Here is a 15,667-nt window from a genome sequence, read left to right as displayed (position 1 = left end):
GTCATCATTAAAAACATTCTTGAAATGATGAGTGGGAATGAATCTGGGCACACATGAATACGGACATGGAGAGTTTATCGCCACATACACAATCACATGCAGTACAATTTCTATGTGAAAGTCTTTCGGCGCGCAGCCCCAGAACGAGTCCAACAAATGGATTCAATGAAAATGAAACAATGAGACAGTACAGCCAGTCATGAAAAAATTCAGAAAACTGAAACCATATAACCTGAAAACATGTCTGCAACATGAAGGGTAATGATGAGATCAGTATGACAGGAATGTACGGCAGGTGGATGAATTAGAGGAGCTATTATGAATGATATGAGTGGTAATATTCAAAAAATACAAGCAGTGTTATAATTGGAAATGCCCCTAAAAACAAGCAAAAAGAAACAAATGCCATGAGTGATGAAACAACCGAGGCTCCCTGTCAAACGTCAGTCATGTATCAGAAACATTGTCTGAAGGTCTGAGTCAATGTGTGCAAATTCTAGCTGAATATGAATATGGATGCTTAACTTTGGACAAATAATGATGACAGCATGGCTGTGCAACAGGCTTGTACGTCTCGTGTGAACGTATCACCAAGCATTTGCAACAAATGCACATTAAAGGGCCTGTACTGTATCCAGTGCTGCAATCTGAAATAGCTGGGGGACTAACAAGAGACAGATATTTTTAAAGGGTGAAAATCAATGCAATATACTGACTTTTAGTTCCCAGGATGGGTCAAACTACAATATACTGGATCCTACAGTCCCCATAATGCAAGAGGACAGCTTTAGTCCCTTCCTGCCTGATGGTTAACACCAGCGTCTTTTAAACTCCACGCCCGCTGGCACAACCAGAAGCGTGAAGTTTATCAGAGCTCAGTGAGACACACCTGTCACTCATGCAAATACAAATACAAGTGTCTCAGGCTGTGTGGAGCGGCAGGACGTGGCGAATTGTGGGATACAAAGAAGTATTAAAGGCGTGATCCGGTGTGGGTTTTTAATTTTCCCACGCTGGACACAGTTGCCTACAACCTGCCGTCGCATGAATGCGGGCTTAAGCGCTCAAGATCGCAAGCGTGGGTATTCAGACGGGCCTGTGGTCTCTGCCAAACCCAGGTAACCCTGATGACATCGCAATGACGTCATCGGGGTCGTTGTTTTTTTTTTTTTCCACGGCCGCGGAAAACATTCAGAGCTGTTGTGTTCCTTTAAAACCAGTTTGCAGCATGATCTGAAAACCCATCAGGAAGGACATGCAGCATGAGGGACTCTGAGTCTGGCTTTGGCTCTTACCGACCGGCGCTGGGCTGTTTCTGAATGTCTGCTGAATCCAGGGTCACACAATCTGAGTGTGTGTGTCTGTCTGTGTGTGTTACCCCTGTTCCCTCCCCTCCCAAACATTTCCCCTGCCAGTCAAACTCCTTCTCCTCCTCCACCCCTCCCACCTCCCCTCCTCTTCCCTCCTTCTCTCCCTGCAGCCCTCCTTCCTGTTGCCATCTACGCTTGGAGACGTTTCCCGGGCCTTTTATTCCTCTCCTCGCCATCTCTCTCTCCACTCTGTCACACCATCCCACGGTCCCTCCCATTGACCCTTTAATGATGTCTTCACAGCCGCTCTCCCCCTCGCCCCCACTCGCTGTGCACCATGAACTTCCACTGAGAAACCCTCCCGGCGGGTCGCACCTCTGCGGGGTGGAGCTGCCTGACGCGTCGCGCGGCCCACACTTCACTATCCTCGCGCGGTCTGAGATGCGTGTTTCTGAAATGAGGGGGGCGTGTGTTGCGCCGTGAACGCAGCAGCGCAGCAGCTGGAGCAGCAGTCCGCTCGTCCCTCCGCGCGGCGCCGCAGGTGAGTCCGCTTCTCATGTTCAGACCAGCACATGTTTTCTTCAGACTTTTCAGGGATCCTGAAGTGAACTCCAGACGGATCTGAGCTGGATTTGAAATCCTTCTTCGAATAACACACACAGACATCAAAATAATGTAATCAGCGCATTAGAAACTTTACAGCAGGGGGTTGGAAATTGCTGTTTTCTTACCTTATGAAGTTGTAGGATTTGTTTTAGTGGCTGTGGTCGACTTCTTCACATTTAAATATTCAGTTCATTGCATTATTTTCCTGCTGTTTGAGTCTAACATATATATATTTGTTATGAACCTCTGCAGATCTCTGCTTTAAAAGATTCCTTTGAATCTCAGATGGCTCAACATTGTGCTAATGTTTTTGGTTTTGTTTTTTGTTTTTCATTTTTGACCAGCAGACTTCAGGCTGATATTCAGGTATTTGTGGAAAAAAATGATAGAACAAAAGTGCAGTCGAGAAAAAATTGGATACTAGTGATGAAAGTGTCTTGGTAAATAACAATCATGATAAATCAAAGTTTTTACTTCCTCTTCACTAACTCATAATATTAAATTACAGTCTCATCATTTTTCATTTTTAATAGTTCTGACTGAATATCTCAAAAAGTTTTTTTCCTCATAATGTTGATTTACTGTTTTAAAATTTTATCTCACGTCATTTTCTGTCCTAATTTTTAAATCAAAATGTTGACTTTTTATCTAATAATTCTGACTTATTCTCTTCCTGGTGTAAACAAACCAGGATAGCTGCTTAAAGAGAACATGGTGGGCAGGGTTGCATCTTACAATTCGGCTAATTATCCAGTAAACAGGCAATTAGTTCCTTGAATAACTGATGAATGGTTTTGTCTATGAACTGCCAGAAAAGAATGAAAAGTTCCTGTTTCCTACAGCTGAAGGTGAAGCGCTCGCTTTATTCAACCATCAGTCCAGAACCTTAACGTCGGCCACCCGGTTTACAAAAGAAAAGCTGCAAACCCTCATGTTTTGGAAGCTGGAGTTGTTTGAAAAATGGCGGTTGCTGAGTAATTTTCTGTAGCCTGACTTGATCAGTCGACTGATTGCTGCAGCTCCGATGATGAGATGAATGAATGAACACATCATTTTACTGCCTTATGTTATTTTGCTGTGAGCAGCCGTCATAGACCTCACACTGTGATCAGTTTGTCTAAACTGGAATTAATTTGGCTAATTTAGAAAGAACTGACAGATGGCTTGTGTTTGAGTTACTTGCCGTACGTCTTAATGCTTTAACATGTTTCTGCTCACCAGGATGCTGCAAGAGGGGTCTTCACTTTAAGCCAGTCCAGCAGCCAATGTTCATGATGCCTTCACTGTCCAGGTTTGGGTGGGCTGTTTACTGTCTCCTTCTGCTCTGGAGGAGAACAGCAGGTAAAAACATTACACCCATTTATCATTGGACCAACAAAACTGATAACAGTGCTGTGAAGACATTAAAAGTTTGTGATATTTCCACTGCTCAAGCAGCTACACATCAAAGGTTTTTATTTTAGGTGTCAGAGCGAAACTGAAAATTGTTTTGTAGTTTCTTCTGGGAACTGTTCCAGTGGCCTCTGGCGGGGATTTAAGGTCAGTATGCACAGTTAGACTGTCTGTTTTGTTGTGTCACCCACACATCAGACAGAGGAGAGAGATACAGTGAAAAAAAACAGAGCACAGAAGGAGAGCTTTGAGACCTGGTTCAGCAATCTGCAGTCATGGAGGCTTTGGACCAGCGTGCCTGCATGAATAGAATAAGCAGAGCACTGATCTCACACAAAACTCCTGAGATTTCCTCATTGACATAGATGAATATTGGTGTGCACCCCCCTGCTGTTATGGTTTCATTGTTTTCCACTTCATGGTCACGCATCTGTTGCTCCACAGCTGAAAGCGTGGAGATGCGATGCTCTGCGGCTGCTCCGGTGGGGGAGCTGCACCCTGTTCGGGCTCTGCTGGAGAGGTTTGAGGCTGGCCCTGGCTGCGCCGCGAGAGAACGCGGGAACAAGGAGACTCATGTCATCGCAGTGGGCAGAGTGACAAACAGCCCCGGAAACAGGGTAATGAGCCGTCACTTTCCACACAGATCAACAATGTGTGAAACTTTACCACATTTCCAAAAAATCACTGGATGACATGTTTTTAAGATTTCAAGCTGGATGAAAATCCAAAACTGACAAAATAAGTCAAAATATCCATTAATATTACTGTGGAATGTAAAAGAATATTAAGCTTTATACTTGTCCTATAGTCATCAATAGGTTAATCAAGTAAATACATCTTTTATTTATTTTACTCTTTTATTTATCTTTCACTAGCTAAATTTATTTTTTAACTGATTAGTTTTCCTATTACTTTGGATATTGGCACATATTTATATAAATTTATTCCTATTTTCCCCATTATTAGCCATCAAGCTAACAATAACAAAGTTAGCTCGCTAATGCTAGCAGTTGATTGGCACTGGGCTCCTGTCCTCATAACATTACGTTCTACAAGTCTGTGTCTCTTGTCTTTTTTAAGGACCACAATAGGAAAACTTCTTGCACTGTGTCATCCTTGACATTTTAAAGATGTGCGTTATTTAATTTCTCCTTTCTCATAATGTCAAACTGACTAAATGACAAGCTTCTAGGTAGTGCTAGCTAGCTAACTTTGTTAACGTTAGCTAGATGGCTAAAAATGCTTTAGCTACCGTTACAAGAGTTAATACAGTGATGCTGTAACAGGATGCAGCACAGTATGAGGATGATAAACAGTACGTACACTGGGTGATGCAGGTTTATGACGAAGGTTAGCATTAGCATTAGCTGTCTGTGTGTCAGCTACCAGTTTTTACACAGTCCACCACTGATGTTATACACACACTTACAAATAATATTGCTTGAGAAAAGTAGGAAATGATAAAATGTGTGCAAGGACTCCAAAAATAGGAAAAGTAAGGAAAAAAACTGATCTTTACAGCTTGTAAAAGAGGAATAGAAGAGTCAAGTTATAATTTATTTTATTATATAATTGTTTAAAGAAAGACATAAAAAGCTTTTTTGCTTCTTCACCGAATGATAAAGGCAGTTAAAGGAAAAATCTATTTCTTTTCTTGTGTTCTATTTAAATTTAGGATAACAAGATTACATATTGACATATTCAGTTATATTTTTGACTTGTCTGATCAACTTTTTGTAAATTCTGTCAGTTTCAGGCCCGTTATAGGGATACATCTGTCTAAAATACATCATATCCTCTCGTTGGTTACACATAATGAACATGCATGAAGTTAGAGCACCATGATGGCAGAGGACTGGCTTTGTAACTATACCACATGTCACTCCTTTCCTCCTGCAGGTGACGGTGCTGCTGAAGCCTTTGTCTCCATCCCCCTCACCTCTCCGAGCCCTCCACCTGCTGCTCAGCTCCAGGCTTCCGGTCACCTGGTCGCTGGAGGCTGAGAGACTGCCCCCCAACCTCCCAGTGCTGGTGCAGGTCAGTCACAGTGTGCAGAAGAGACATCCTCAGTACTGCTACCAGCACTCATTTGGTTGTGCATCTTGTCCAATGCATATGGCGTTTTTACATTGCACCACTTTCTTTCCTTCCTTGTCTTGTCTTCTTTTTCTGCTAGTTATCCTCAAACTCCAGCGTACAGTCACACAGTCTGCATTTACATGTTCAAACAGTGCATTCACTACCTTTTCATCCACGTGCGCTGCACCGCTGGGCTCTGAGGCACCACGGCAACCTGTCCTCTCTGACACACACTACACACGGCAATCGAGTCTACACCTCACTGGGAGAGGGTGAGCCACCAAGAAACTAAACAGTGATGAAAAATCATTAAATCATCATGCTGTCCATGGTCATTAGAAGCTTACATTTTAATCACAGTGTTAAAAAGATGATGTGTATTAGTTTTGAGGGCCAGTCCCAGGGTCTGGTTTACTGCACATAGAAAATATAAAGAAAAACTGTGCAAATACAAGTGAAATAGAGATAATATCTTTGATTGCATGCACTGGTTTTCTACTCACTAGGTTAAAATTAAGGTCAAACTGCCTTATGAATCATCTCTGTTCTCACCAGGCAGACAGTCAAACAGATAGTGGAGAGCGATCCTGTGAGGCTTTCGCTTTCAACCTTTAAAAAAAAAAAAAAACCCTTTTGCTTTGTCTCCATGTTACAGATCCAACCCTGCCTGCTGTGTGCCAGCTGCAGTCCATGTTCCTCTCTCACAACTACATGACCTCTGACCTGCAGCAACAGGAAGTGCAGGGCTGCGCCAACACACCAGCAGATGGGATCGCCCCTGAAGTCCACGTGATCAGGCTCCATTCAGCGGGCTCAGGGCTCTGTGGGTGAGAGCATGCAGCTTTGGGGAGTATGAAGAGCATATATGGCTGCTATACATTCATGCTAAGCTCAGTCTTCTTCTTCTCTCTGTCTCCTTCAGCTCTCTCCAAGTGGAGGTGACTGTCTCTCTTGTGCCCCTTGTGGCCAACTCGAACACCCAGAAGGTTGTGCTGATTCTCAGCAGCTCGGTGCCAGTCAACTGGGCCATTACTGCTCATGGTGTCCGGGGTCATATCTCTGTTCATGTAAGGGCCGCATCTCTCTTTGCTTTCCCAGATACTGATGAAAGAATTTGTTGCTGAATTTGTCACCTGATTGATGTGTCAAACAACTCCTGGAGAGTTGTTTTTTAGCTACAGCAAATTGACCTGAATGAATCAGGCTAAACCCCATGAGAAGACCAAACCAGTAATCAATAGCTCCTAATAACTGTCGGCACAACATGATGTGTCTCATTCCTCTGTGCCACAGACAGGACCAAAGCCTTGTTGGTTTTGGTCTTTTCATTGGATTTGTTGGTTATGACAAAAATATTGAATACTGCTGACAAGCCACTATGTCTAAATGACTGAATTCTGGGAAAATATGAAAACTCCCAACTGCTCAAAAGCTCATTACACATCTTCTCATGTGTTTCATGAAGGTAATTGTGGATAATTAAGGCAGTTATTAAGATCATAGTCAAATATGATTATGGGCATGTTTGCCTTAGAAAACTTTTCTCTCATGCTGTCCTGCTCAGATGTGATGATCATCACCTCCTCATCCCTACTCAGCTCCACTATTTTGCCCACATTTGAATTTTTAGACTGCAGGAAGTTGGAACTGACAAATTATTTAGAAGCACCTTTACAACTTCACATCAACCATGATGTAACATCACAAACAGATAAAAAGATGAATTACCAAATTGGCAAAGTCATATTAATGTTTTTCATATGTTGCATGTCTGGTTCTTGTCTTTTAATTGATTGAACTTCTGTTACATACAGTCCATATTATTATGTCTGTGTATCTGTCTTCTCTCTCTGCAGTCCTCCAACAGCGTATCCCCGCCCTACCCACCTGAGCCTGACCTGACCCTGTCCAGTGCACTCAGCTCTGACCTGTCCACCATACCTGACCTTCTTGTGTGGGCCAGTGAGAGCGGCTACACCCAGGTGACCTCATACACTGAGGCTGACATAGCCAACCGCTTTGTGATCCAGCTGGCTGGGGGCGGGACAGGTCAGGACCCCTGTGTGTCTCTTGTTTCCAGTACTGTGTGAGTGACCTGAACATTTCAGCTTTATTTTGTAATCCACCCTGGTTATTGTTTCATTTCCTTTACGTCTAGGAGAATTATATGCTTGGTCCTCTGTGTCCCTTTTAGAATGGAGAATGAGGAATGAAAGCAGAATATTTCTACGTATATATGTTGAATGAAAGATATTGATATGTAAGTGTGAATATTTAATGTTTCCGCACGGCTGTCTCTGTGTCTCCTCGCTGTCTGCGCCACAGACGGGCTTGCAGTGATGAATCCTCTGGCTGTGAAGCCTTCCTGGGCTGAGGAGCACAGGCTGAGGCAGTGGCTGAACGGTGGAGGCAGAGCAGGAGGAGGCCGAGAGAGTTTCACGGTGCAGTGTGAGGACGGACGCCTCAGCGTGACCATGGACCAACACATCCTGCAGGTCTTCATACCTCAGTATTAGATGCAGCGCTAGATGTAAACAGTTCATAAAGAAAGGAGCTGGTTTCACAAAGACCATAATGCCTAGCCGCTGCTTGCGCTAATGAGGTGTCAGATTAGGAAGGTGTGTTTAAATTTATTTAAACTCGCAACAAAACTTAAAAAATCTTGGGACCATCATATTTTAAGCAGCTCCTATCAATACTTTTTTTATTACCAGTTGCATCACATGATTTGTAGTATGAGAATGATGAACCCATCACAGAGAACTATCACCCAACTTTTCCCCTCAGCTCTGCGGTGCATTTTAGTGTCTTTTAATTTATTATTTTATTTTTTTGTCCTGCAACTTTACTGTTTTATTTCACTTTCTACCCCCTTATCCAACTTCTTTCCGGCAGCAGGCAGAAACCCACTGTACACTACTTGCTCTGCTCCTAACAGCCGACACACAAAGTTAGCTACCAGCTGGTTAATATTTAGCAGCTTGAGCCAAATATTTCTGTCTGGAGTGGGCTAGTGAATATTGCACCATATTCATCAGGTGGCCAGAAACACCACTCCAATAATAATAAGATGGTAAACATGGTGAACATCATACCTATGCAGCATTGTCATGTTGCCGTGCTACTGTTAGCACTGAGCTCAAAGCAACACTGTGTATCCGCACAGCCTCACAGGGCCTCTGGCATGGCTGTAGACTTAGTCTCGTTAAAACGGTCATTTCCACCACTTGCAGTCATTGTTTGACCAACTGTGTACATCTTTCCAGTTATACAGAAAGATTATTCAGAGTGGAAGTTACATGGTCTCACATCAGTTCTCTCCCTCAGAGCTTGTCTGGCCCAGTGGCTGCCGTGACTCTACGAGATGTGGCGTGCCAGGCTCAGTCCAATGGGAGCCATTTCCTGTTGGTGTTCCCAGTCATTTCCTGTGGGACTGAGGGTCTGCTCCTGGGACAGCCCAGAGGGGTGCAGTACAAAAACATGGTGGGATGAGAAATTTGGACAGAAAGGGATTAGAGATACAGATAATGATTCTACCTTTAATTCATTGCTGTCTATTAAACTCCATGTTAAGTGTATTTTACAGAATTCTATTCAGTTTGTTTAATTTACTAATTAATTTACTGACTAATTTACTAATTTAATTAAATTAATCCATATTATATTTTTTCCTGTGTCATTTAACTTTGATAGAATTCTCTGCTTATGTTATCATTCTTCATATTATTTGCATAAACCAACATAAGGAGACAGAGAAAATTAGAGAAGTGGTCAGAAACATAATGTGTGAAGCTTTTCAAGCACCGAAGAGAAACATTTGAATTCAAAATAAGATCAAAGTGTATCAGCCCGTGGTAAAAACAAAAAACGAAGCGCGTAATGGACACTTGAAACTGTGGTAAGTGGAAGTTGTCCCCGGTGAGACTCGTGACCCAGGTCACCATGACCTGAACGCCGCTGAGTCAAGGCCTAAAAATGGGATGCTGCACACAGGCAAATGAAGTGAGAGAAAATGTTGCTTCAGCGGCAGGAAATTGGAAGAAAGGAGGACGCAAAGTAATTTCAGAGAAGTGGCGAAGTGACAAACAGCAGAGGCAGGAGGTGTGTGTGTTAAAAGACTGAATGAAAAATCTATAATGTGTCGAAATAATCAGGTTTTATATCACATATTAATAACTGCCAACATGAATTAAACATAACAAAAACATTAAACATGAATAACAATTACAGTAGTCCAAACAGGATGAAATAAAATTGAATTTCAAAAAACTTTCACAATACTACTCCAATGATAATCAAAATGTGCTTAAAACACTGCACTAAAACAAACTGGAAACACTTTACCTCACATTTTGTTAACAAATAGCTTTATTGGAGCACAGTTAGGACGTACAAACAAACTGTTCAGCAAACAAGTGCCAAGATTAATATGGACAAGCTGAGTGGAGTAGATCTCAGACTTATTGTTGTTGGAGGACATCCGGCACTAAACATTGTCAAGGCAGTTAAGGAGAGTGACAAGATGGCTATAATCTCTAGGCGTACATACATCAGGGTGTCATCAGCGTAAAAATGAGCATGTATGTTACTTGTGTGTGATGTCCACTAGAGGAAGCACATGAACAGAAAACAGCAGGGAACCTAAAACTGAGCATGACCAAAAGCAATAAATAGTTTTATTTTCAACCTGTAACCTTCTGTTGGTCATTTACAAGTGTATCCTGTGCAGTTCAGGCTGAGAACAAATGTGAAAAACTAGGCTCACATAGATGATCCTGTGCATCCCATACCAATCTGTTTCCATCTTCTGCCTCCTTTCTGTCCAGGTGTTATTGTGGAGGGACATGCCTCAGACCATTCTGGCACTCAATGAGACAGGAAAGAAGTCCAAATCTCCACTCGGCATACATGTAAGTTATCTGTGTAGACACGTGTCTCTGTTTGTATGTCTGACATCATGAGTCCTCATTATTCATTCAGTATTTCCAATCCAGTGATCTCCTGTTTCTCCTCTCAGTTCAGCTGTTTGTCTGCAGTCCCCACCGCCCCCAGCCCTGCAGACACTGGTGATGTTAATGTAAACACTCCTCAGGCAGGGCTGGTCCCATGGGCACCTGGGGGTCCAGGGCCTGGCCCAGGACTGAGCCGCCTACTGACACCCAGACGCAGATCTGGTCCTGCTCTGATTTTGAAGCTTTTTGTCACTGAGAGCTATAAGCAGGAACGGATTGGCCCCTGTGTCATAACTGCAGACCACCGTGTCTATGTTGAGGTCTGTGTGTGTTGCATATTTTCTGGACTTGTTTGCCATTTTGCCTTTTCATCACCAAATTCTTCAAAGCGGAGGACTTCATTGGCATTGATTTTTCGTGATTCTAAACTCTAACAAACATCATGATTCCTGCAGATTATGTGTCTGAGGTACTCGGACTCACTCACTTATTAATGTAACAGAGTAAAACTGACAAACTAACTTTATGGCATCATTACTTCCTTTTTGTCCAAACATTTAACTGCAAACTGTGACCTTCATCACTGTTTCGTTCTGTCGCACTGCAGATTTCAGCCAGTGGGCCCTCCATAGAGGTTGTAGCGGTGAAGTCATGTGTGGTCTCCCCTCTGTCAGACCCCAAAAAGCCTCGTTTCTGGACTGTCATAAGGGATGGCTGCTCCTCAGACCCCTCACTGACCCTTGATGCAAAAAAAGAAGAGGAAGAAGAAGACGCCAAAGGTGATGGTGATCTGGAAGAGGAGAAGGAAGAATTGGAGGGCCTGGAGAAAGGCAGAGCATATGACAGAGATGGAGATGCCTCTCTCCGACACACGGAAAAGAGCAGCACAAGTATGGGGGCAGAGGAGGAGATACAACCCTTGAGATTTAGTTTCATCCTGCGGCCAGTTTATAATGACTCTATGCAGTTCCTTCACTGCAGCCTCCTTCTGTGTGTCTCTGACTCTCCAAGAGGGGAACCTGCGAAGGAAAGAGTAAAGAACGACTGTCGGGGTCGGATACGTATCCCTCCACTTGTGTCTAGATCACCCAGACAGCAGGTACAGAAACAATTAACATGGCAGGGTCATATCTCATAGCACCCAACAAATGCAGACAACAACATGGAACATTAAGGGAACAGTTTGGAAAATAAAGCCATTTGCTTTCTTGTCAAGGGCGAGATGAGAAGAACGATACCACACTCACATGTGAGTGCTAAATATCAGGCTGCAGCTGGTTAGCTTAACTTAGCATAAAGACTGGAAATATAGTGAACAGCTCACCTGGGTCTGTCCCCAGGTAACCACCATCAGCTCTCAAGCTGACCGATTAATACATTGTGACCAGTCCCGTGGTAAGGACAAGACATTAACGGTGTTGGTATTTTCTTCCTCTTTGTCAGAGCCAGGCTACCTGTTTCCTGTCATTATGCAAAGTAAAGGTAACAGGCTACTAGCTGTAGCCTTATACTTAGCATTCAAACATGAGTGGTAGTCTTCACATCAAACTTTCAGTATTTCAACAAAAATTATTAATATGTTTCAGTTCATATCGTAGGCAGGAAATGTAAAAAAAATGAAATTCTAGGATTGTAGTTGAGTTTTTAATCTGCCTACCTATAGAGTCATGGATCACAACTGCTTTGTAACACTCTCATGTTCTCCTTCTACTATCAGAGCTCTGTGAGGTTGTAAAGCATAACTGAAACATAGACCTTCTCCTGTATTCACCTCTCAGTGTGAGATCAGAAACCTGTCCAGGCCCATGGTGGTCACCCAGACTATTAGTTCACTGGTACCCAAACTGAGGAGGCCCCCTGCTGGCCAAAGAACCAAGAGACTGAGCAGCCCCCCAGCGGCCAGTTCAGACCCAGAGCACAGCAGTAAGTGTCACATCATTTTTCAATGTTCTGTGCAGCTGTTAAACTTACCGTCACACCCCCTCATGACCGCTCTGTCTCTAGGCTCTGCGGTGCAGACAGGATCAGTGATGGGAATTGTCTTTGCTGCCTTTGTGATGGGTGTCTGTCTGATGGGGGGGCTGTGGTGCATCTATTGTTATACAGGTAATGAGATCAGCGTCCTTCCGTCACTTAAAAGTTGTGGTGCCAAATACGTTTTTACCCAAAATCCAAAGTCATGCAATTGAACGAACACCACCTTTGACATATGAGCTTTGTCATCACATCCATTAGCATCTATTTTGCTACTCTTAGTCACTGATTAATGTAACACAAGTAATTCAGCACACAGCCAGTGGATGACAGCTTTTGCATTTTAGCAGGATAATTTATGTTTTAGGAGATTTGGGGATTTTTGTCTACTAAATTTGGCTAAACTTTACTTTGTTCAGCACTTTGATCGGTGACCAAATGCCTGCAAAACTAATGACACTCTCAATGGGCCTCAGTTTTGTGTTTTGTGGTAATTAGCAAATGCTCCCATGCAGAACATGTTACATTATGTTCAGCACATTATATTTGCTAAACATTAGCATGATTCTGGTGCATTTAGCTCAAAGCACTGATGTGCCTATAATGTCACACAGAGCTGCTATAGTTGTCAGGATGTGAGGATGAGACATTATAAAGGGACTACTTAAATGTATTTTTGAAGGGGCACGCCTAGCATCACTTGGAGAAGAAGGTCATTTAACAGACCAGACACATGGAGTCCACAACCTCTGGAACCCAACTTCACTGCCTGAACAGTCCTCCAGCTCCGTGTAGAGGTGAGATCTGCTCAGGACGGCCATTTAGAGGACCAGTGTGTGGGATTTAGTGGGATCTAGCTGTGAGGTTGCAGCAACCAACTGAATACCCACTGCCTCATCCCTCCCTTTCCAAGTGTGTAGGAGAACCTACAGTGGCCACAAAACTTTAAAAAAAAAAAGGCGCTCTCTCGAGCCAGTGTTTGGTTTCTCTGTTCTGGGCTACTGTAGAAACATGGCAGCAAAACCCACTCGCCCCCTAGACATGGAGGGCTCATTCTAAGGTAACAAAAGCAGAACGCAATTCTTATTTCCAGGTGATTTCAAACAAATGATAATGTAACTATGGTTATTATATTACATTTCTGCCATATTCTTTTTTTTTTATATATATATTTTTATTATTTATAGTTTGTTCTTTATAGTCTTATTTTCACTTATTTCACTGTGTGTAATGCTGCTGCTGCACTGCAATTTCCCAGCTTGGGATAAATAAAGTATATCTATCTATCTATCTATCTATCTGCCAGAATAACAGATCACCCAAAATCCTACACACTGGACATTTAAAGGGAACTCCACCAATTTTACACATTATAAGTCTGTTTACCCATCTTGGGGACTACTGCTGCATATGTGCAAAAAGTTGTAAAAAGTTGTGGTTTGTGGCTCCAAAGGGAGCTGTGTGAAGTCTGATAAGTTGCCTCAAGTGTCAGTCAGACCAGGTTGTATGATTTTCATCTCCCAAGTCATATTATACATTTTCCATTGATGCATTCGGCCTTTAATAGCAGATTAGCTCAGCTTTGTCTGTACAGTCTTTGTGGTTCATTCGGTTACTCTGGTTCTCACTTGAACCTGTTTTGTTTTGGAGAAACAGCTTGTCCATGTTTGGATATTAACAAAGTGATTCACAGTTTTCATGACAGATGTGTCTGATCAGTGTCGGTTTTTGCCCTCATATGAATTCTGTCTGTTGCCTTTCGTAGCAGCACAACTTATGTATGACTCTGCTGGTCTGTCACAAACCCCTTTGTTTTAATTAAGCACATTTTTACGAACTTACAGAATAAAACTGTAGGGGTTACTCCAGCTGGGCGGCACAGAGTGAACCTAATGTCAAAGCGATGTGTTTAAAATAAACTAGCGGTTAGAAGCACCAGCAGTTCCAGAAAATACATCAGCATCGGGCGAGCACCTGCAGATTTCAACTGTGATATCCAGACATGTCTGAGCAGTTTCATTCTTTTATCTCTTTCTCAGGATTTCCTCCCTGCAAATCTGAGAGAGAAGAACTGGGACAGAGGTTCTAACAACTGTGTGTGTGTGTGTGTGTGTGTGTGTGTGCGTTTGTGTGTGTGTGCAAAGCCTGTTTGTGCAGTCCTCCTCACGAGCATCATCCATCGCTGTGCAGCCCGGATACGAGAGGACTGCAACCATTTGAATACTCTAGCACTTACTCATCGCGGCATTGTGAAAAGTCTGACGTTCGATTCAAAGTGAAACGTTGTTTGTTTGATGCTGCGAGCCATTCTGCAGCAAGTCATTTCAAAACTGGCAGCCGCCAACTCGTCACCTGAAGAGATCTGGATTCAACAGGACCTAAACTTGCTGGAGTGACTCAGACAGAAACCACGTCATCTTTGTCTTTGGAGAGGAAACACGAGGTCAAAGATGAATCGAGAGGTCACTGAGCGTGTCTGTTTGAAGCGTCAGTGTTTTACAGAGTCATTTTCACTATTCGTGTTGTAACTGTGAATCAGCTGGATATCAAAACTGCATTTATCTGTACGTGAATTCTTTTGTGCTTATGTGGCAAAGAGCTAAAAGCCGTGCCGACCTGCTGTGTCACTCTCGAATCACATGCGAGCCAAATAAAGCAAAGGAAGTTGATGTGTTGTGACCGAGTATCCGCTACTGTAAAATACATTAATGCATTTGTTTGAAGCACTAATAAATGACTGTTGGCAGCATAAGGGCAGCTGAGCAAGCTGTGAACACTACACTGACATATTTTCAACTTATAATGTTAACGTGGCTAACGTGTTAGCAACCTGTTGCCTATTTACACGCCCAGCAGAAACAGCAACATTAACCTTAATGCTGCTGGGTGGCTTGTGGATTTCACTAATGGATCAATAAAATCTATAGCCATAATTACACATTGATCATATTTAGTGTTATTAATTAATTAAGTTATCTAATAAATGTAGTGGAGGAAAAATGTCAAAGTTAGACCATAAAACAAAAAGTGTAACAATGGTTAAAGCTGCTTAAAAATACTTGAGTCAAGTACAAGTACCTCAAAATTGTACAATTGGACTGTAATGCACTTATGCATTAAAATATGCACTAAAATATTGAACAGTGCAGCATTAAAACCGAAGTGTTTTAATGTAACATCTACCAAATGTACAGTAGAAATGGTTCTGAAAATTCATGTGTCTTTTTTACTTTCATTTTTAAAAAATCATTTCAAAATAGACCTCGTACACATCCTGCGCATGTATAAATACATCCTGAATGATGTGTCATCATCTGTGATCTCTGTCGGATGCCCAGCTGTAATGAATTAAGG

The 15,667-nt window shown here is 42.6% G+C and overlaps 1 protein-coding gene across 5 annotated transcripts; it reads left to right on the top strand.

Annotated features, from left to right (window-relative positions):
- Positions 1-1,587: 1,587 nt before the first annotated feature.
- On the top strand, positions 1,588-15,143 carry engl (endoglin, like). Of its 5 annotated transcripts, none has more exons than XM_041957984.1 (17): positions 1,589-1,851; positions 3,138-3,257; positions 3,753-3,925; positions 5,208-5,345; positions 5,485-5,659; positions 6,043-6,214; positions 6,310-6,454; positions 7,244-7,436; positions 7,713-7,882; positions 8,715-8,852; positions 10,214-10,297; positions 10,405-10,659; positions 10,947-11,438; positions 12,118-12,262; positions 12,344-12,445; positions 12,996-13,110; positions 14,353-15,143. In XM_041957984.1, the coding sequence occupies exons 2-16, from the start codon at positions 3,182-3,184 to the stop codon at positions 13,106-13,108; spliced, it is 2,571 nt and encodes an 856-aa protein (XP_041813918.1). In that variant the 5' UTR covers positions 1,589-1,851; positions 3,138-3,181; the 3' UTR covers positions 13,109-13,110; positions 14,353-15,143. The 5 variants fall into 5 exon arrangements, 4 of the variants coding, with proteins under 4 accessions (XP_041813918.1, XP_041813919.1, XP_041813916.1 ...); XM_041957982.1 differs by having other exon boundaries at positions 1,590-1,851; positions 8,715-8,870; XM_041957983.1 differs by having other exon boundaries at positions 1,590-1,851; positions 8,715-8,870; positions 14,458-15,142.
- Positions 15,144-15,667: the final 524 nt, after the last annotated feature.

Source organism: Chelmon rostratus, chromosome 17 (assembly GCF_017976325.1).
Source record: "Chelmon rostratus isolate fCheRos1 chromosome 17, fCheRos1.pri, whole genome shotgun sequence".
Classification (NCBI taxonomy): domain Eukaryota; kingdom Metazoa; phylum Chordata; class Actinopteri; order Chaetodontiformes; family Chaetodontidae; genus Chelmon; species Chelmon rostratus.
This window is presented reverse-complemented; position numbering and strand designations above follow the sequence as displayed.